We start from the raw sequence: 20802 nt of genomic DNA on the forward strand, positions 1-20802 counted from the left end.
AATTAAGTGACTTGCCCAGGGTAAAGCTAATAGGTGTCTGAGCTTAAATCTGGCCTATAACATAAGACAATATAGATTACCACCCAATATAAACTTGGCTAAATATTTATAGGTTCTCCTTAGGTTGTCCCAAATATGTGTGTGTGCAGTATATATGTACACCCACTAGATACCACCACTTCCTTTCCTTTCACTCTTAACTCTGTCTAGTCTAGTTTCTGTCCTCATTATTCAACCTAAAGTGCTCTCTCCAAAGTTACTAACAATCTCTTAATTGCTGATTCTAACACCCTTTTCTCAATCCACATCCTTCTTGACCTGTAAAGACTGTGACACTGTCAATCACCCTTTTCTGGATATTCTCTTTTCCCTACGATCTCCTGGTTCTCCTCCAGTCTGACAACTCTTCTGTCTCCTTTGCTGGATCTTCACCAAGCTGGGGGTAGGACTGCGGTAGGGATATTCCTCAGGGATCTGGGTGCTCTTCTTTTCTCCCTCTACACTATTTCACTTGGTGATTTCATCAGCTCCTATGGATTCAATTATGAACTGTATACTAATGTTCTGAAATTTATTTAAACAGCCCTAACCCTCTCTGCCAACCTCCAGGCTCTAATCTCTCTATTTGTCTACTGGGCATCTGAGTTAGATGTGTTGTAGACATCTTAAAGAGAACATGTCCAAAACTGAACTCATCATCTTTCCCCTGAAACTGTCCCCTCTTCCTAACTTATCTATTACTGTCAAAGGGACCACCATCCAGGAACCCAAGCTCAGAGCCCAGCAGTAATCACTCTCCATCCCCACATTTTGCCTAGACCTATAGATTTTACCTGGGTAAAATCTCTCATATACATTTCCTTTTCTTTGACACTATCACCAACCAGGTCCTCATCACATCACACCTGACCTATTGCAATAACTTGTTGGTTGATCTGCCCACCACAATTTTCAACTCCAGAGGTTAAGAAAGTTTCCCCAAGGTCTCTCAGTTAGTCATGACAGAACCAAGATAAAAACTCCTGCCTTTTTTCCCATACCACACTGCCTCTCTATTAACTTGTGTTCTTCTATTAGTGATTTAATGATTTGTAAAGTCTCTTGTCAGTTAATTGCTTTCCAACTCAACTGAATAAATGAAGTGTCTACTCCAGGAGCGCGCATGCGCACCCCCCCCACACTCCCTGAGTCTCTGACCAAAAGGAATTTACATTCTAATCATGTCACTCCCCCTGTACTCAATAAACTCCAGTGGCTTCCTATTGCCTCTAGGGGAAAAAACAAAATGTTCTGTTTGGCATTCAAAGCCCTTCATAACCTCGCCCCCTCCTGGATACCTTACTCCCCAAGGAGTACTCTGGGATCTAGTGACACTGGCCTCCTGACAGTTCCATTAACTAGACCCTACATCTCTTAGCTGCAGGCATTTTCTCTGGCTAGAATTTCTCCATGCCTAGAATGCTCTCCTTTCTCCCCACAGACAACTAACTTCCCTGATTTCCTCTGTCTCAACCAAAAACCCACCTTCTACAAGAAGCCTTCCCCAACCCATGTTAATTCGTGTTTTCCTTCTTTTAATTATTTCCTATTTTTCCTGCATATAACTTGCTTCGAATATATGTGTTTACATGCTGTCTCCTCCATTAGACTGCAGGCTCCTTGAGGGCAGGGGCTGTCTTTTGCTTCTTTCTGCATCCCCAGCGCTTAGCACAGTGCCTGGCACAGGGTAGGCGCTTACTAAGTTTGAGTGAATGAATGACCTGCAGAAGCAGGCTTTGAACCCAAATCTTCTAATGCCAGGGCCAGTGTTCTTACCATATACACACCTTACAAAAGAGGCAACTGAGGCCTGACTTGGTTCTTTGACACCAAAAGTCTGTGCTCTACACACACACACACACACACACACACACACACCCCCTTCATTTTATAAATAACAAGTCGGTGCTATTTGCACACGTGCCCGCACACCTACCACTCTAATTTTACAAAGAAGATAACTGAGGCTCAGAGAGACTCTCTCCCTGCTTTAAGAACACGAGGATTTAAGACTAGTGGATTTGAAGATTGTCCTATGAGTGCTGGGCATCCTAGAGGGGAAGCTCGGCGGTGGCGGAATTGGGGGGTGGGAGGGGAGACTCGGACGGACAGAGAGGCACAGACTCGCGCTCACGCGCACGCATCCCGGCGACCTGTTCTAGACTCCAGGTTTCAGCCCCGCAAGCCCCCTTCACCGTCCCCAGGATGGCGAAACCCAATTCTAGCCTTTAGAGGGCTGACAGTACAACCGGCCGGAAGGTAGCCTCCTGCCAGTTCCTTAGCTCACATCGAAGTCATCCGCCCGGGAAGTTCAAAGGCTCTCCTTGGACTGCACTTTCCCAGGCGACCAAGTCCCCTGAAGGGCCCCGGAGCTTCAATCTGCTCCCCGGGGTTGTAGGTTCCGAGACACTCTTCTCCCAGTTCCGTCAACCCGCTCTGCCGTAGGCATGGAAACACTCTGGCTGACGTCACACACCGACGCGCGGCGTCCCTTGCTTGCGGCGTCCCTTGATTACGTAGTCGTCGGCGATTGGCTGTCCCAGAGGCTCGGTCCCTCCTCTTGGCGGCACCGCGATCTCGCGCTCCACCGCGCGCGCCACCGCATGGAAGGGACTGGCTGGCCAGCCGGGAGCCTCGGACTCCCCGCCTCCTCTCTCCGCCCCCATCCCCAGCCGCAGGGTGTCCTCGAGCTCCCCCGCGCGCCGCCTGGCAGTTTGCCTTGTCCTCGTCCTCGCGCCTCCTATCCATGGCTACCGCAGCGACCGAGGAGCCGTTCCCTTTTCATGGGCTTCTCCCGAAAAAGGAGACCGGGGCTGCTTCGTTTCTCGCCCGCTACCCAGAGTACGATGGGCGAGGGGTGCTCATCGCCGTGTTGGACACCGGGGTAGACCCGGGGGCGCAGGGCATGCAGGTGAGGTAGCCCCCGAGGCCGCAGCCCCGGGGGTGGAGACGCTGGAGGCCCGGCGCAACGAGGGAGGCGCTGTCGGGGAAGGGGAGACGGGGACTCGGGCTCTCGGGCGCTGCCGAGGATGCTAGGGTCGCGACCTCTGTATGCGGAAGGGGGGGAGGACAGGATCGCGCGCACGGCCGTGGGTGGGGAGTGGTCCTCGCGCGCCCGCCGTGGGGGAATGTCCGCGGCTCCCGGGAGAGGAGGGCCGGAGGGTGCACTTGAAACAGACAATAGCGGCGTGGCGGGCCCTGCAGGTTCTCGGGGACTTGTGCCCAGGGGCCATCATCCCTCCTTGCCTGGTGAGCCTGCCTGGCCTGAAGCCACGAATAATCGGGGTTTTGATTTTTTCTGAGTCTTACTGCTGGGGGTGGGGAGGAACGTGTTGAATAAGCAATGCTGATGAAGAAGAGTTTATCTTTAAACATATTGGTTTTTATTTGTGTAGCTTTGTGGGGGAGAGGGAGGTGTTGTTGGGGAAGAGTTTGCATGTAATGTGAAAATGAGGTTTCCATTAAGTTGTCTTTAGAGGAGGCTGTCAGCTTCCGGGAAGTTCCCTCCCAGTAGTTTTGTCCTTTCTGGTTTTTTTGTTTGTTTTAAATCATAAGCTAGTACTTTACTTTTTCTACCGTCTGTTTTGGGTCTGTGTTGCATAAGATAAGATGGCGAAATCAAGTGAAGGTGTTATAAATCAGTGTTTTACTTGGGGAAGATAAATTGAGTTAGGTTTTGGTTATTGTTCCTAGGAAGTTTCTCTTTTTAACATGGGGGAAGAAAGCAAGTTTTAAATAGTTGTTTTAAAAGTTTATGCCAAACCTTGAGAAATATTTAGAGAAAAGAATAGAATGCAAATGAAAGAATATCTCTTGCATTTATTATAGTTACAAATATTCTGACTTTAAAAAGAATTTAAAGTTTACAGATAGCTATGGATTTGTTGGTCAGTAACAATATTCAGAGAACCCAGGCATTGGGATAGCTAGCTTTTTTTCTTTCAGTCCAGTGGGAAAAGAAACAGACCTTCCTAAAAGAAAACATCTCTGACTAAATACACTCCATTTGATCATTCTCTCACTTGACATTCCTTCTAGACTTTGTATTCTTGCTACTTTTTGTCGTTTACTTACTTTTGTTCCAAAGCTAGTTCTTAAGGACTCAACACTACTTTTGTATTAGCTGCTCAACAGTCAGGTTGGGCGATTTGCACTAGTTCGAAAGAGAATCTCGTTGAAAGTTCGGTCCAGAATTTTTGTTTTTGTTTTTGTTTTTGTTTTTTGCGGGAGGGAAGTGGACTTTGTAACTAAATATTGTTCCTCTGCAGTTTTCTAGCGTTTTGCCCTCATGGTATCCTTGGTAAGAGTAAAGAGTAAAGGTTTAGGTAAGCAGCAGCATTCTTTCTGAGTATTAGCTCTGGAGCAGGAAGCTCTCACTAGGAAGCAATGTGGATCATTGGAGAGCACACTGGATCCTAAATCAGAAACACCTGAGTTCAAATCCAACCTGAGACACTAACAGTGTGACTGACCCTGGGCAAGTTACTTAACCTCAGTTTCCTTATCTGTAAAAAATGAGGTTAATGTCAACTACCTCTCCCCACGGTTGTGGTTAGGATAAAATGAAGAGATATTAGTAAAGTGCTTAGCAACCCTTAAATCTCTGGATTTAGAAACAAAGAACTGTAACACCTTGTGATATCTGCTATTTTTAGGTCTCAGATCCCTCACCTGTAAGATGAGAGGTTTTAAACTAGATTTCACCTCTGATGTCCCATCCAATTCTAAATCTATGCAATCCTGTGATACTAATGACCCTCAAAGTGTAATGGTAGGTGTTACTGCTAATATCTATGAGTCCTCCAGATTGTTTTCAGGGTCTGTTAAAGTATTTAATATTTAACGATTGCCTTAATACTAATTTAAAAAAATTCAGATATCATCTCCTTAGTATTCTTATTGAGAATGCCAGTCTTCCCCTTAGCTTTCATGAATTTTTTTGGGTTGGCAGTGGAGTTAAGTGATCTTCCCAGGGTCACACAGCTAGTAAGTGTCAAGTGTCTGAGACCAGCTTCGAACTCATATCCTCCTGACTCCAGGGCTGGTGCTCTATCCACTGTGCCACCTAGCTGCCCCCATGAATTTTATTAAGGGCTAAATAGTTCACTGGTTAGCTTGCCCTATCACAGTAATAAATGGATCCAAAAAGTTTAAGAAATGAAGACCTCTGGAAGCCATTCTAATATAGTATTTTTTTCTAATCCCTTAGAATGTAAGATCCTTGAGGGCAAAGAATTGAATTTTTTTTACCTTTGTATCCCCATACAATGCTTTGCACTTTGTAAGTGCTTAATAAATGTTTGTTGACGGAGTAAGAACCTCTCCAACAAATTGTTCCCTTGTTCTTTTTCCCTTATCATAAAGCAGCAATGATGTTTGCTTCCCTAGGATTGCTTTGAAAATTAATTATAGGTGAAGATTAATTATATATGAGTCTTTAAAGTGCTCAAGAAAAATAGTATTATATAATCACTTTTTTTTTAAGGCAGTTGGGGTTAAGTGACTTACCCAGGGTCACACAGCTAGTAAGTGTCAAGTGTTTGGTCTGAGGCCTGATTTGAACTCAGGTCCTCCTGACTTCAGGGCCTGTGCTCTATCCACTGCGCCATCTAGGTGCCCCTATAATCACTCATTTTTAAAGTAATAGTATTTATTGGCAGGTACTTGCTTTGGGTGTTAAACATATCCTCAGCTTCAGTCCCTATTAGATTATTCACTGGGGCTATTAGCATAATAGATAAATAAAATATGATTGATAAAATGATGAAATAAATGAAAATCTAGACTTCGCCTTTCATTCTTTGTTATTTAAAGGTCTGTAAAACGAACAATTCAGTCAGTTCAGAAGGCATTTCCTAAATGCCCGTGTGCTATATTCCGATAAAAAGACAAAAATGAAACAATTCCTCACTTAAAGGTGATTGCTGGGGTTAATATATATGTGGAAAATAAATACAAAACATATGCAGAGTAATTTCTGGGGTGGGCATCAGGCTAGGCATTATATAGGAGCTGAACATTGAAGGAAGGTAGGAATTCTGTTATATGGAGGGGAATAAAGAATGCATTCCAGTCATGGGTGACAGTTTTGTACAGAAAAACTGAGACGGAATATCACTGATGAGGAACAAAAAGTAGACTAATTCGGCTGGAACATGGAGGTGAGTTAAGTGGGATAATTATGCTCAAAAAAGTTCCTGCTGTCAAAGAGGTGCTTATCATAGAGGGAAGGCACTAGCATTTAGGATGATTCCTAATGGCTTCTTGTAGAAGGAAGAATTTTAGTTGGGACTAGTAGATATCAGAGAAGCCAAAGATGGAGATGAAGAGAGAATCCCAAGCATGGAGGGACAGCCAATGAAAATGCCCAGTCAAGAGATAGAATGTACTACAATGAGGAACAGCAAGAAGGCCTCGGAGGAGATATTTACATAAATAGGTAATTTCATACACAAAACAGATTCCATATACTGTAAATGTAGGTTTCAGAAGCTATGAAGACTAGGAAGTTATTATAGACTTCCAGAAGGATGTGGGACCTGAGTTAGGCAGGATTTTGATAGAGGAACAGAGATTATATTCCAGGTTAAGGGAACATCTGTGTTCTACAAGGAAGGAAGTTAAAATGGTACATTGTTGGAACTGTGAGACCAGCCTGATTAGAGAGTAGGGCGTGTGTAGGGAAGTAGTGGTTTAGATAGGATGGGTGGAGATACTCTGTGACAGGCACTAATCTCTTTTTTTCTTTTAATTCTTTCTTTGGATTTATAAACCTCGGATATCAGTATTAGCTGACTAGTGTTAAAATTAACTTGGAAAAGTCTAGATGACAGTCTTAGAGAAGAAAAAAAAGTTTTGCCTTTTGAGTGGTTAAGGATCACTAATAACTGCTTGTCATTAATTTAGCTAATTTAATGATCATTGTGACAAATTAGTTTTTTCCAATATTTGCCAGAATTTCTGAGATTTGGTATTTAGTGTGATGCTTTTTTTTTAAAGTTGGGAGTAAAATTTCCCAAGTATAGTATGATGTTAAACTTGAAATGTCTCTTAAAAGACTCTTGCAAATACTTGCCAGTCGTAAAGTGGAAAGAGAACTGGCATTGGAGTCAGAAGACCCAGTTTTAAATTTTACCAGTGTCACTTGTTAAATATATTTGCCTAAGTCACCTAGACAAAATGATTAACTTCTCTGGACTTTCAGTTCTAAATCTAGAATTTTTTTTGTGGAGGCTAGGTAGCAAGTGAATGTTTAACCTTTTTCTTTGACAGGCATTGAAAACTTGTGAAAGAATTTAGTGGTGACTTAGGAGGAAAAAAATAATACAGTAACATCTTACTTATGTGGGAGTCACTAGTACAGTTGACCTTGACATAAACTTTAAGGGAAGTTTACAAAAGGCCCTGAGAAGACACCACAAAATATAAGTACTAAAGCTTAGGTGCTTGATTCAAAGGAGAACCTCTGAAGCCCTATCACTAAGAGCTAATTTATTTATATTTTAGACATAATTCTAAATAAAGTTGTTAGAATTATATTAGAATTCAAACAGTTCATTAAATTGTTAATCTGGCTCCTCAGGTAATCAGTTAGAAAGTGTTAAAAACTACTTTCAACTTCTCAAAACAAACATAAATCATTTCTTAAACCTAAGTCACCTATGGAAATGAATCCATTTATATAGGAAGTTAGATTACCTATAGTTTTTCAGGAATTCCTCTATTTACATAATAGCAAATAGTTATATAACTTTTAAGGTTTATGTAATACTAAGATTATTTTGTTTATCCTTAAAACAATACTGTGAAATAGGTACTATGGATATTATACCCATTTGACACATGAGGAAACAAGCTCAGAGAGATTAAGTGACTTGCCTGTGGTCAAAAAAATGTAGAATTGGGACCTAGGATTCTTCTGACTTCAAGTCTGATGTTCCTTCCACACACAAGTGCTGCCTCTGATAACTAAGATATATCCATGAGGGTTTGCAGTGAAATTCTTGTATAAATAAAATGGATTGAAATGAGAATATGTGGGAAAGTAACTGCTAGATTACAGTAAACTTCATTCATATTACTGCTTACAATCTTTTCTTCTTATAAATGCTCATGTCTGCTTTGTCAGTGATACATTTTCTAATCTCTAGCTCAGCTAGGGCACTGGAAGGGATATTCTGTGACTGATAAGACAAGGGACGATAAGCATTTTTAGTAGTTGTAGAATCGCTTTTATCCATATTACATTTAAAATAAGCATATAATTTTTACCATGTTTATTTAGCATGCTCTGTAACTGGATTTTCTGAATTTGTTGGAAACTCTGCCGAATTTTTTCGGTTCCCATCTCTGTCTCACTCTCCTTGCTGCTTTTTTTCCCTCCACTAACAATCCCTTCAAAACCTACAAATATAAGAAATGCCACAATAGTGGTATGCTGTATGTGGACTGGATACTATTTCTTCTGTGATTTATTAATGCTTTTTTCAGTTGAATTTGGTTTCCACAATATGATTATTGGCTGATTTTTTTTTTGTTTGTGAATTATTATTGTTTTGGTCCACCAAGCATAAAGTGCAATCTCTGCACGTTCAGTTATTGCTACCATGGGCAGTTTAAGAAATAAAACATGACTTAAACATAAACATAAACAGATGTCAGGGCAGGGTTGTCTTCCCATGGAGGCTCAGCATCACCTTCTTGACACTTGATTGCCATAGCTTCTCTATCACAGTGAGGAACTCTCCTATCAACAATGGCTGAGATTGGAGTCTGGATGACATCCTCCTTCCTCTCAGCTGCTAAGAGAGGGGCAGTTCTTCTTGAGGAAGAAGAGAATTTCCTTCATGCAGTCATTGGTTGGGACTGTCCCCTTGCATCCTAGGTTCCCAGATTGAAACTCAGATCAGGTTTTCTCCTAGAGCCAATGGGTAAATATATTTAACTACCCTTTATTCATTGTTTCTGTGACAGAAAATACATTCTTAGTTTCAAACAGGGATTAAGAAGCAAATATTTTTGTAGGTTGAGGACCATATGGAGGAGGAATCTTCATTAAAGTATAGCCCTAGATAGTTAAAGATATTTTCAGACTAAGCCATTTTTTAAAAAATAAATTGCCCATGCTCTTTCAGTCAGTCTTCCTTTATTTTTTAACTACTATTTTGTATTTTTTAGTTACATGTAAAGACAATGTTTGACATTCATTTTTTATAAAATTTTGAGTTCCAAATTTTCTCCCTCTCTCCCTTCCCTATCCCTCCCCTCTCCCTAAAACAGGAAACAATTTAATATAGGTTATATATGTGCAGTCATGTAAAACCTATTTTTATATTAGTTGTGTTACAAAAGAAGAAACAGTTTGCAAAAAAAATTATAGCATCCTGTTTTTCACGTTATACTAGCCCCAAGTCTTATTATTCTTTTTGGTAAATCTATTCAGTAATGTTTTTATGATTGAATAGTCTAGTTGGGATTTGTCAGTCTTTTTACTTATAGGAGTTAAAAAAAATCAAATTATAAGAGTCCTGGTCATTTGGGGTTTCTATACAGCAATTTCTCTCTCAGCTAAAAGTTTGTACTCATAAAAATTATTTTTTGTTTTTCAGATTACTACTGATGGGAAACCTAAAATCATTGATATCATAGATACAACAGGAAGTGGTGATGTGAATACTTCTACAATAGTAGAATCAAAAGATGGGGAAATTGTTGGACTTTCAGGAAGAACTCTTAAGGTAATATCTTATTTATTGTTACTATTATTTTTTTTCATGTTATATTCTTAGTGTCCTTAAAATATCACTTCAGACTACTTATGGAATGATGATGATGATAACATTTTTGTAGCACTTTAAGTTTGTGAAGTGCTTTGTAAATATTATCTCATTTTATCCTCACAACAACCCTGGGAAGGTAGGAAGATATCTCCGTTTTATAGATAAGGAATCTAAATCAGAGGTTAAGTGACTTGCCCATTTCAGGAAAGGCATCATGTAAAAAGGTGGTGCTTGAGCTGGGTATTGAAGCAAGTTAGGTATTCTCTTAGAAAGAGATGAGGCAGGAGGGTGTTAACAGGCATAGAGGGTGGCTAGTGCAGAGGTATAGAGGGTGGCTAGTGCAGAGTTATAGAGAGTATGCATGTTGTGCTGTATGTGAAGAATAGAGAGAAGCTTAGTTTTGCTAAATCAGAGTGTGGGAAGGGGCGTAATATAAAATCAGGTTGGAAAGATAGGTTGAGGCCAAGTTGTGAAGAGCTTCAAAAGCACAACAGAGAGAGGTTGATATTTTTTTTTCCTAGAGATAAGTGGGAGCCACTTAGGGGAGTGAAATGGTCATTTTGACATCTGTGTGGAGGACAAATTGGAGTAGGGCAAGACAGTTAGGGAACTGGCAGTAGTCCGGGTAAGAGGTGATGAGAGCCTGAACTGTGGAGTGGTAGCTGTGTGAGTAAAGAGGACGAGTTGGATATAATATAACATGTGGATATAGAAATAGCAAGATTGCATTACCTACCAGATCCATGGAGAGAGAATGAAGAGTCTAAGATAATATCACAAATCTAAGAAATGAATATAGTAACATAGAGATTGAAGAATTTAAGAGAAGGAAAAAGTCAAGCAAAATTGGCACCAGAAAATCTGACATTTTCTACAGTGTTTCACACCCATAATCCCTCTATGAAGGCAGTGCTCCATACTTCTTACTTTCTCCAGTCAGCCATATTATTCACATAGGATTTTAATAACTTTTGTTACTCATAAGTTAATGTTGTTCTTAACTGCTTGAGACCAGAGTGTAGTCTTTACATGACAGTTTTTTCTTTTTTGATGAAATCAGTTATTACTCAGTATTTGATCATAGACTCTCTAAGGTCCCTTTTAACTCTAGATCTTTCTCTCTTAAATGATATGTTCATTGGTTAAATGGTTTTCTTGCATATAGTACTTTAGAAGCAGCAAACAGAAGAGTGAGAAGGTTGTAGTTAAGTGTAGTGACAGAAACTACAGGTAACACTAAAATTAAGGGGAAAAAGAGAGGTATCAGGAAAAGACTAAACCATGTTCATTGTTTAAGAAGTCAGGAAAATTTAGGGCATAGCTTTTATAAAGTAATGAGATTGATTCCACAAATAACATTGATTTAACTTCATACCCAAAGGGTACAAGATATCTGTCTGCCTTATCATCATTCTAAGGCCTAACTTTGTTTGGTCAGGTTCTGGGAAATTATGCATAGGTAAGCTAGCTCTCTCTAGACTGGTTCCAGATAGCACGAAGATCTTGGGATTTTTGCCAGCTTATATGAGATAGGAAAAGAGATCTGTTGCACCTGAAAATGCTAAGCAAAGCATACATATCTTTGAATGTACCAGTTGTGGGTGGGTCAGGTAAGGTTGAACTCAGGGGTTTGGAGAATCTTTTGGTGTCGGTATCTGAACTCAGATGTTAATCATTCACACCACTTGTCTTTATATGTCTCCCCTTCTCCCTGTGAAGGAAGAGGCCTAGTCTAACCAACTTCTTGTCACATTAGGATCAGATTTGTCATTACAATAACATTCTTCCTAATCTCAGTTTCATAGAACAGTGTGTAATTAAGAGATAACATATAATGAAAGAACAAGTTATTTTTCCCCTCTTCATAGATTCCAACAAGTTGGACAAATCCCTCAGGCAAATACCATATTGGTATAAAAAACGGTTATGACTTCTATCCTAAGGCTCTTAAGGAGAGGATGCAGGTAATATATTATACTCATCACTTATATACGTATTAAGAGTTTATGGTAATGAATAAGAATTAATGCCAATGAATACCATATTTACTGGCCTTTCTTACCTTGATGAATCCTTACTTCCACTTGAAAATATTTTCCTTGTATAATTTCATCAACATTAGTGTTTTTGCTTTCTTTAGAATGCCAATCACTGTTGCTGTTAAATTTTTCGAAGACTTAAAGGTCTGCCAGAATAAATAAAGCCATCATTTTAGGAACTATATTCTATTTTTCTACTTGCGTTCTGACTTAACTCCCCAATATTGCCACTTCTTACCATTGTCTTCCTTATTGACTTTTCTCACTAGTTATAACCTCCCAACTTCTTTAATTACAGATTAATTGGGAGTTCATTTACTGTATACAAACTATATACTATATGCAAGCTACAGACAGTTCACTCAGTTTCTTTGTAACTTTTGTTTAAAAATTGCAGTTACAAAATTAATGAACCCAGTTTTCTTTCAATGGCATATTGAATTGTACATTAATCCTAAGATTTGTCTTGCTAATAGTTGATTAAAGAGACCTCAGTTCAGTCAGATAGAGATAGATTATTGTTTAGAGTAGGCTTCTTAACTAGTAATATCCTTTTTATTTGCAATTTTATTTGATATTCAAAAGTACAATTTATACATCTGTTAAACTGCATAAATAATTGCATCTGTTGCTGATATTGTTTTGTTCATTTAAGACATGCTTTTCATTATCAGAATTGAATCTCAGCTAATACTAACTAAATGTTAGTGTGGAAAAAATTCGTGGTAATGGAAGTACTCAGGGTATTTCCGTCTGCATTCACCTCCATTATTCTGTAAAGTCTGAATAATTTTTTAAAAACTGTGTGAAAGTTTAAAGTTATTGAAAAGCTCAATGCTAAATCTGTTAATTGCTTATTACATTCTTTATGATTTATTAGTTGGCAGTCACTATACATGGTCTTCATGTTTTTAATTAAAACTGTATAGTTTTCTGTTTCAGTAATTTCTGTTTGAAATAGCAGCACTGTGATTTGGAAAGCAGCAGATTTTGATTTTGGAATAGTTGGAGTTGTGGTGATTGAATAAAAACAGGAGACTCAGTTTCTTAAAATATAATGCCATAATTCTTTTTATCTTTTTATTACTTGATTCATAGCCTTGGTAATTTCACTAACATCTTATTTGTCTGTGTTAATTGTATAAGCATCCAAATGTAATAGCAATGAGGTTTGCAAGTAAAATTGTCTAAAATAGTAAAAATATAATATAATTTTCAGGATATTTATTTGTTTTTCAGAAAGAACGTAAGGAGAAAATTTGGGACCCTGTTCATAGAGTTGCACTTGCAGAAGCCTGTAGGAAACAGGAAGAGTTTGATGCTGTTAACAACTCTTCTTCTCAAGTTGGTGCTAATTGTTTAAATAAAAATATTGGTAAAGAATATGCTTCCTTAGGGAGTGAAAAATTCTAGTTTTAGAAGTTTTTCTTAAAGAGTGGTTTACTTATTTTTGGGATTTGTAACACCCTTCCTCCTCATAAAGTTGATATGGGCTCTGTTTAAACTATTTTGTTAAATATGAGCTTTAACTAAGTATTGTACAGAACTTTAAAAGTGGGGTCTTGGTTTAATTTCATTTGTATTCTGATTAAAAAAGTTTCTTGTTCTGCCACTTATTCATTGGTAAGATAATTTTTAAATAATGGAAAATTAAGCATTATTAAAGGACAAGACTAAAACAGTAACTTTGACACATTTGAGAATCATCTTTCGCTTAACTAATCATTAGGATAAATATTTTTAAACACTTCAGACAGTACTAAGTATATGTGGCAACTCTTATCTTTTTGAAAAATTAGGCTCCCATATGAACATGTAATTGTGTAACTGTTTTTTTTTCAGTGAGCTCAGATTTCTTCCTAATTTTGTTTTCACAGTAATTCTATGAATTAAATGCAGAAAACAAGTTCATGCTAATTTTTTTATCATCTGTTGATGTGGATACAGTATGTAACAAACTTGAAAGTTTGTGCACTTATTTTCAAAACTACTTTTATGTAGTCCCATTCTCAAAGTAATTTTCACATTTGCTATCTATGAAGAGAATCCTTACTCTTTTGCCATCCCACTGATCTCAGTTTAGCCTTTTATTTAGATTTTATTTTGAAATCTTGTTTTCTAACTCTGTAATAGACTTGATTTACCATTGACTGTTTTGATAAATCATAGGGATATATGTATGTGCATTGATGAATACTTTAGATTAAAAAAAAATTTTCATAATAGAGATGCTGGCTGCCATTAACTATTTGTTAGATATTTGTTGTTTCAGATTTTTTTTTTAAACATCCTGGATTTATGCATGTTTTCACAACTCTAAAATAGAGATTGGCTTGATCCAGTAAATATTGTGGTGTTTTTTGTTTTTTTTTTGTAGCTAGTTATGTTAAAAGGAATTGAAGATATATGGTTTCTGTAACTATGGTGGATACCTTAGGAGTTTTTTTTTCTAGATTTTTAATGGCCTATGTAATATGAGCTGGTATATTAAGTAACATGAGTTGGTTTTTTTTTTTATAACCAGTTCTTAAAATAGCTTATAAAACTGATTAGAGAGCATTTGTGGCTGTTTATTTTATGAACTGCTATACGAATAAGAGAGGACAAATGTTCTTATCATAAGGTTTGAGGACTTAATTTATAGCCATCTCATTAGATAGAACCATAATTTAGGGTAAGAAAACAAAATGACCTTTTGTTTTTCTGGAGTAAAGTTCATGCAATAGAGTGTAAAATCTAGAAATAGGCTTGTATTTATGCAGATTATATTGATGAGTGGAGTAGTGGTGTATATTAATTCTTTAGAAGCAAAAATGTATCAAAAATTTGCATGTTTGTGTTATCTTTTTTAGTTAAGTAAATTAATCAAAGAGGAGCTTCAAAGTCAAGTAGAACTGTTAAATTCTTTTGAGAAAAAATATAATGACCCTGGCCCTGTCTATGACTGCATAGTTTGGCATGATGGTGAAACCTGGAGGTAAGCCAATTCTATGTGTCTTACATATTTTAATCATTTTTAAAAAGTGTTTATGATGTAGAGCAAAATTAAATCTTACAAAGTATCCTGATTATTGTCTTATATAACAGTAATTCTGCTGACCAAACTACATGAAAACCAAGTTAATATTTATTTTTGTATGGAAATGTTGGGAAAAATTGCATACTTTAGTTGTACAAGGTGTCCCGAAGGTCTTAGTGCAGTTTTAGGCTATTAAACCTTAAAAGTGCACTAAGATATTTGTATTATTCCTTTGGGAGTTACATTTTTAAATTATGCTTCACCTTTTGTCATGGGTATGTTAAGTTGTATTATAAATGATGGTTTTGTAAATGGAATTGTTTTAAATGTAATTGCTTTTTAAAGGAACTCTGTTGTGAATATTTAACACAGAACCATGTTTGACAAATGGCATTATAGGATGCACTGGGTTCACAGTAACTGTTACAAATGATACAGGCATTAATGATTGGCAAAAATAAATCTAACTATAAAACCTTAAATTAGATCTCCACAGAGATCTAGGACAATGAAGTATTTTAATGGCAATATGTACTGTTTCTGCCCTACCCTCCTTCCTTGGCCACTAGATATCTGGGGATTCTTACATGATGGGGATAGGGGCACAAGGGATTCCATTAATGTGGTACAACAACCTCTTGCTTTTCTCCTTGTGACTGACTAACAGCAATACTAATCCACTGTTTTCAGTTGAGGCAGGCCCTTGGCCCAGCAAGAGGGAAATATGAAGGTGATCCTGTGGTGCCTACCAAAAGTTATTTTCTCATTGGTCTGACTATTGAAACCTCTAAAGGAAGATGGAAATTATGTGGGTGGAAGGTGGTACTTGGCAGTAAGAAGGAATTTTCCTCTTGAGGCATTAGCTATGGTAATGGTAGTTTTGCTGTTTTGTGTTAAGGCTTGGTTAGTAATGTCAGGCAGTTTGTACTTTAAAACTATATTGGCTCGCGTGACCTTGTGCTTGACATATTTGTTTAGGAAATAATTAAGTCAGATCAACAATCCATCCATCCGAAGTGTTCTTAATCTGGCAAAAGCTCTAGGACTATGAGAGATGTTTAATAGGAGAGCAAAGTTGGTTCCTTGTATGATGTAGATCTCACAAGATTAATAGGCATAATTTTTAAAAAATATATATTTACATATATATATGTACACATACATATACATGTATATTTGTTTATATTATGCACTCCTTGAACCTGATTTTTATTTTTTGCCTTTAACACTTCAGTTTATCATTTATTGTGCATTATGATTTATCAAGATATTAGGAGACACTCTGTTTTCTAGCGGTAAGGCTAATGAATAAGAGTTAAGGCCAATGAATACCGGTTCCTGTCTGGTTGACAGCTTCAAACTTTGAGTATTAGCTTGTTTTATCCTATTATAGACTTTGCCATTTTTCCTTGTCTCTCCCATTTTAATAAATGTATAACAAAGAATCCTTTTGCAGTATGAATGGTCAACCTCTGATTTTATGTTTTATTAGTTCTATAATTTATGCATTCATCTCACTTGCCACCTTCTAGATGAACCTTTTCAGAATTCCTTCAGCTTCTTCTGTATTACCTTGTATTTATTTTGAGTGTACTTATTTATGGATATGTTATTTCCCTGATAGAATCCAAGATCCTTGAGGGTAGGTACTGTTTCATTTTTGTATTTTTATGCACAGTGCCTAGCACATAGTAGGAGTTTAACAAATGCTTACTGATTGTGAGATGTACTAGATACTATTAGGAAATTCAGAATGATTAGATTATGATTCTAGTTATCAAGGAGCTTGTGGATTATAATATCCAGTTAAATTTAACAGCCCATTAATATAGCCTTATTGATGTAGTTGCCATAATTTCTTTCAAGTGAAATATTCTAGATAAATATCCCTGCCTATTTAATAATAATAAAAAGGTCACTCTTTGGTACAGTATTTATGGAGAGTTCCTCTATTTCTAGTACCTACCTAATTGTTCATCGGTTAACTCAGATATTTTTAAAAATACCTTCCTCCTGTAAGGAACTGTGCTAAGTTGCTAGGCATAACTGATATTCTTATAATCGTATTGGGGGGAACAAGGATATGAGGCACTTTTTAATTGTACATACATACACACACACATATATACACACACACACACACACACAATAAAAGGTAGATGTGGTAAAGGCAAAGGAAAGATCTATACAAGATGCTGAAAGAATAGTTGACAAAGAGTTCACTTTCATTGGGGGTAAGGGACGGCTACAGAGAGATGTTGGCATGTGAATTAGACTGGAAAGAAAGAGCAACTTTCCAACTGATGAAAATGTGGAGGAAAGGTAATGAGATAGGAATCGTCAATTAGTTGTCCATTTTGGCTGAAGCAGAATATATAATGGGAAGTAGTATGAAATAAAGTTGAAAAGTAGGGTTGGAAGCATAAATTGGAAGGCCTTTCATTCTGAGCTAAAGAGACTTTCTTCCCCCCCCCCCCATGGGTAGTAGGGAGTCATTAAAGCTTTTATTGAGCAGGGGAATGACATGACATGGTTGGACCTATACATTAGAAAAGATTATTTTAGAAGTTATGTGAAGGGCAACCAGTTACATGAGCAGGAAACCAATTAGTAACATTCCAAGGACTTAGTTAAGCTGTGGCGATGAATGGAAAAGAGGACCATTTGGGAGAGATGGTATAGGTAGAATCAACAGGACTTGACAAATTATTGGATATGGGAAATAAGGGAGATAGAAGGCTTAAAGATAACTCCAAGAACCTCTGCATTTGGGAAGATGGTGGCAGTATCAACAGATACTGGTAAGTTAGGAGGAAGGACAGGTTTTGAGGGAAAGATGAGTTTGGTTTTGTATATATTGGTTTTGGGGTGCTAGGGGGACATGCAGGTAGATATATGAGCTGGAGTTCAGGGAACAGTACAAAGCTAGATACAAATGGTCATCACCAACATTTAAAAAGCTCTTTAAGTTTGCAGAGTGCTTTTTATAGATAGTTTCACTTGAGGCTCACATTAATGTTGTTTGGTGGATATCATCCCACTTTTACAGATGAGAAAGCTGAGACTCAGACCAAATGATTTACCCATGGTCACACAGCTAGCAAGTGTTAAAGTACCAGAGATAGGACTTGAACTCAAGTTGGTCTGGATTTTCTTTATTGTGCCTTTTTGTGGACGCTTCAGTTATGGATTTACAGACCTCTAGTGAGGGGAATCAACTGTCCCTTTCACTTTAAATAGCTCTAAATCCTGTTTCACATTGCCCCAGCCATGTATAATGCAGTGTAATTTCTTTTATGCTGGTAGACATTATTTGGTTACCTAGGTACTCTCTTTTTAAAGCCCTTTGAATGAAGAGGTGAAAACTTTGCATTTGCTTTGGTATGTGTTAGAGGTATGTGGTAGATTCTTACCTTTAAGGAATAATGATTATGAGATTTTTAGAAATATAAACAAATTACATGAAGGAAGGGAGTGGAGGCAAGGAGAGATTGTTCAGTTGGTGACATATAATTGTCTGTAAAATGGAAATTTGGATTTTAACTATTTCTATTTTCAATTTACAGAGCCTGCATTGATTCAAATGAAGGTGGGGACTTAAGTAAGAGCAGTGTAATGAGAAACTACAAAGAAGCTCAGGAATATGGTTCTTTTGGCACAGCTGAGATGTTGAATTACTCTGTTAATATATATGATGATGGAAACCTACTTTCTATTGTGACCAGTGGAGGTATTTCATCTCTAATCTGTGTACCTAACAAATGATGAAGTGTCTTAAAGCTAAGGATTAAAATACTCTAATCTTAAATTTGTGAAGGATTTAGAGGTTCCAGCCTCCTTGTTTCAGCTAGTGGGACTAAACTTCAGGTCTCTTAATTCCCAGCCTACCATAAAACAATGTCACCATTTTAGTATGTTTAAAAAGAAAACATGCTGAAAATAATGAAGCTGTTTTACTTTAGTAGTTTAATGAATACCACATTTTAAATGTATTTCCATCTTTGGGTATACTTTACTTTTTATCAGCTTATTTTATTAGCTACAAGGAGCCTGAGGTATCCACATACTCATTATCAGGTACCTACAGTTAAAAGTTTCTTTGTTTTGGTCCAGAGTTGTGATTTCCCTGTCAGGAAAACTGCCAGTGCAGATCAACAAATGCTCTGCAATTTGGACTTGTAAAAAGTTGCCTGGGTAATTGAGAGCTTAAGTGCCTGGGACTTATTTAAATGGTCACACAGCGAGTATGTGCCAGAGGAAGATTTCAACTTAGATCTTCCTGACTTGAGGTTAATTTTCTGTACTGTCATGCTGTTTCCTATGAGGTTGCTTAAGGGAGCAAAAATCATCACAACACATAGTCACTAATGATAGCCATTTGTAAAATTAGTTCTGATTCAAGTATTCCTTCTTAGACCAGTTTTTCTCTTCATCACCTCCCTGCCCCATCACTTGAAATTTTTGTTGGTCAGACACTTCAGAAGAATAGTTTTAATATCAAAGGGTTAAGAAAGTTGATGAAGTTTTCAAATGGGTCACATTATGTTCCTACTTTAAAAGTCAAAAGAAAAGTAAAGGGTCTTATATCTGCCATCATATAATTTTGTCGGAAAAATTACACCAAAAAATTCAGCACTGATTCTGCTGTTGTTTTAAAAATTAGCACAAAATTGCTATTATAACCTAAATATTGTTATAGAAAAAATAAATTTTCATAATTTTTACTTTCATTTTCAGGATGAAGTTGCAAAGACCTTCTTTTCTACTATTTACTATGAAATATTTAGCCCTGTTTTAAGTGGATTCACTTTAAGTGAACTTTTTCTAGTACTACTTTACTATTGAATAAGGAAGACATGCTTTATTAAAATTAGGGTTTTATATCATTACCAAATATGTAGTAACTTTAGATTGATTTATCCCTGGGGCTTTAGAGCTGTTCACTATGCAAACACAATGAAATTCTTAACAAGTTAAGGTCAATTTTCTGAGTGAATGTCCATTAACAAATGGTTCTCTCACATTATATCAAAGAACCTTTTCTTTTAATAATCTGATTCCTCAAAATAGGGGTCTACACTTTTCTGCTTCTTTGGTTTATCTCCTTATATTTTCTGGTTTCCACTGCCTCAGCTGCAGAGAACCCTCTGTCTAATGGAATCCTTTTTCTTAGTCGTTTTCTACCTGGGTCTCTGCTGGATTTGACATTATTGATCACCCCCATCCTTCTCTTTACTAACTTCCCTATTTTTAATACTGGGACAGATCTCCAGTCTCTTCTGGGTCAACCTTGGAGTAATTTGATTTTTCTCTCTTTAGTTCCTGTATTCAAGTACTTTAGAATTTTCCTTTGAGGTGTCTCTTATTTCTCCATTACACTGTTACTAACATAGACTAGACTTTTGCTACAGTAACTTGATTAACCTCCTGCTTTTTGTTTCTCTTCCCATTCATTTCATGTCACATCACTTTAGATTGATATTGCTATAGCACCACTTTTATCTTGTTACATCCATGCTTGCAGAACTATAATGGCTTCTTATTGTTCATTAAAGCATATCTAGAGTTCTCACTCTGACATTCATAACTCTTCCTCTACTTATTCAAACTTGATATGAAATTACTTTATCTCTACTTGAAAATCTTTACTTTAAAGATTTTATTCTGGTAAGTATACAACCTCTTTTATTAATTGGTTCAAAGGAGCTAATTGTGTCTGATCTTATGTGTGAGTTAAAGCCATTTTTAGCATTAGGTAGTGCCATTGTAAATTTCAGCTCATTTATTTGTGAGAGGGTCCTGGAACTAGCCATTTCCAAAAGAAAATAGAGGTTCCCAAAATTATTTGGTCTACTGCCCCCTTTTCAAAAAAAAGAATTACTTAGCACCCTCTTAGAAGTCTATTTTCCTTAACCCTTTAACTTTT

The 20802-nt window shown here is 37.2% G+C and overlaps 1 protein-coding gene across 6 annotated transcripts in view; it reads left to right on the top strand.

Moving 5' to 3' along the window:
• Positions 1-2695: 2695 nt before the first annotated feature.
• The window catches only part of TPP2 (tripeptidyl peptidase 2), an 88927-nt gene continuing 70820 nt past the window's right edge, over positions 2696-20802 (top strand). The window contains exons 1-6 of one of the 6 annotated variants that reach the window (XM_020964006.2): positions 2696-2950; positions 9648-9776; positions 11687-11782; positions 13097-13201; positions 14710-14834; positions 18443-18606. In XM_020964006.2, coding sequence (XP_020819665.1) covers positions 2786-2950; positions 9648-9776; positions 11687-11782; positions 13097-13201; positions 14710-14834; positions 18443-18606 — 784 coding nt within the window. In that variant the 5' untranslated portion in view covers positions 2696-2785. The remainder of the gene's footprint in view (positions 2951-9647; positions 9777-11686; positions 11783-13096; positions 13202-14709; positions 14835-18442; positions 18607-20802) is intronic. The other 5 variants (XM_020964001.2, XM_020964003.2, XM_020964002.2 and 2 more) reach the window with 5 other exon arrangements.

Source organism: Phascolarctos cinereus, unplaced genomic scaffold (genome assembly GCF_003287225.1).
Source record: "Phascolarctos cinereus isolate Bilbo 61053 unplaced genomic scaffold, phaCin_HiC Scaffold_7;HRSCAF=346, whole genome shotgun sequence".
Lineage (NCBI taxonomy): Eukaryota > Metazoa > Chordata > Mammalia > Diprotodontia > Phascolarctidae > Phascolarctos > Phascolarctos cinereus.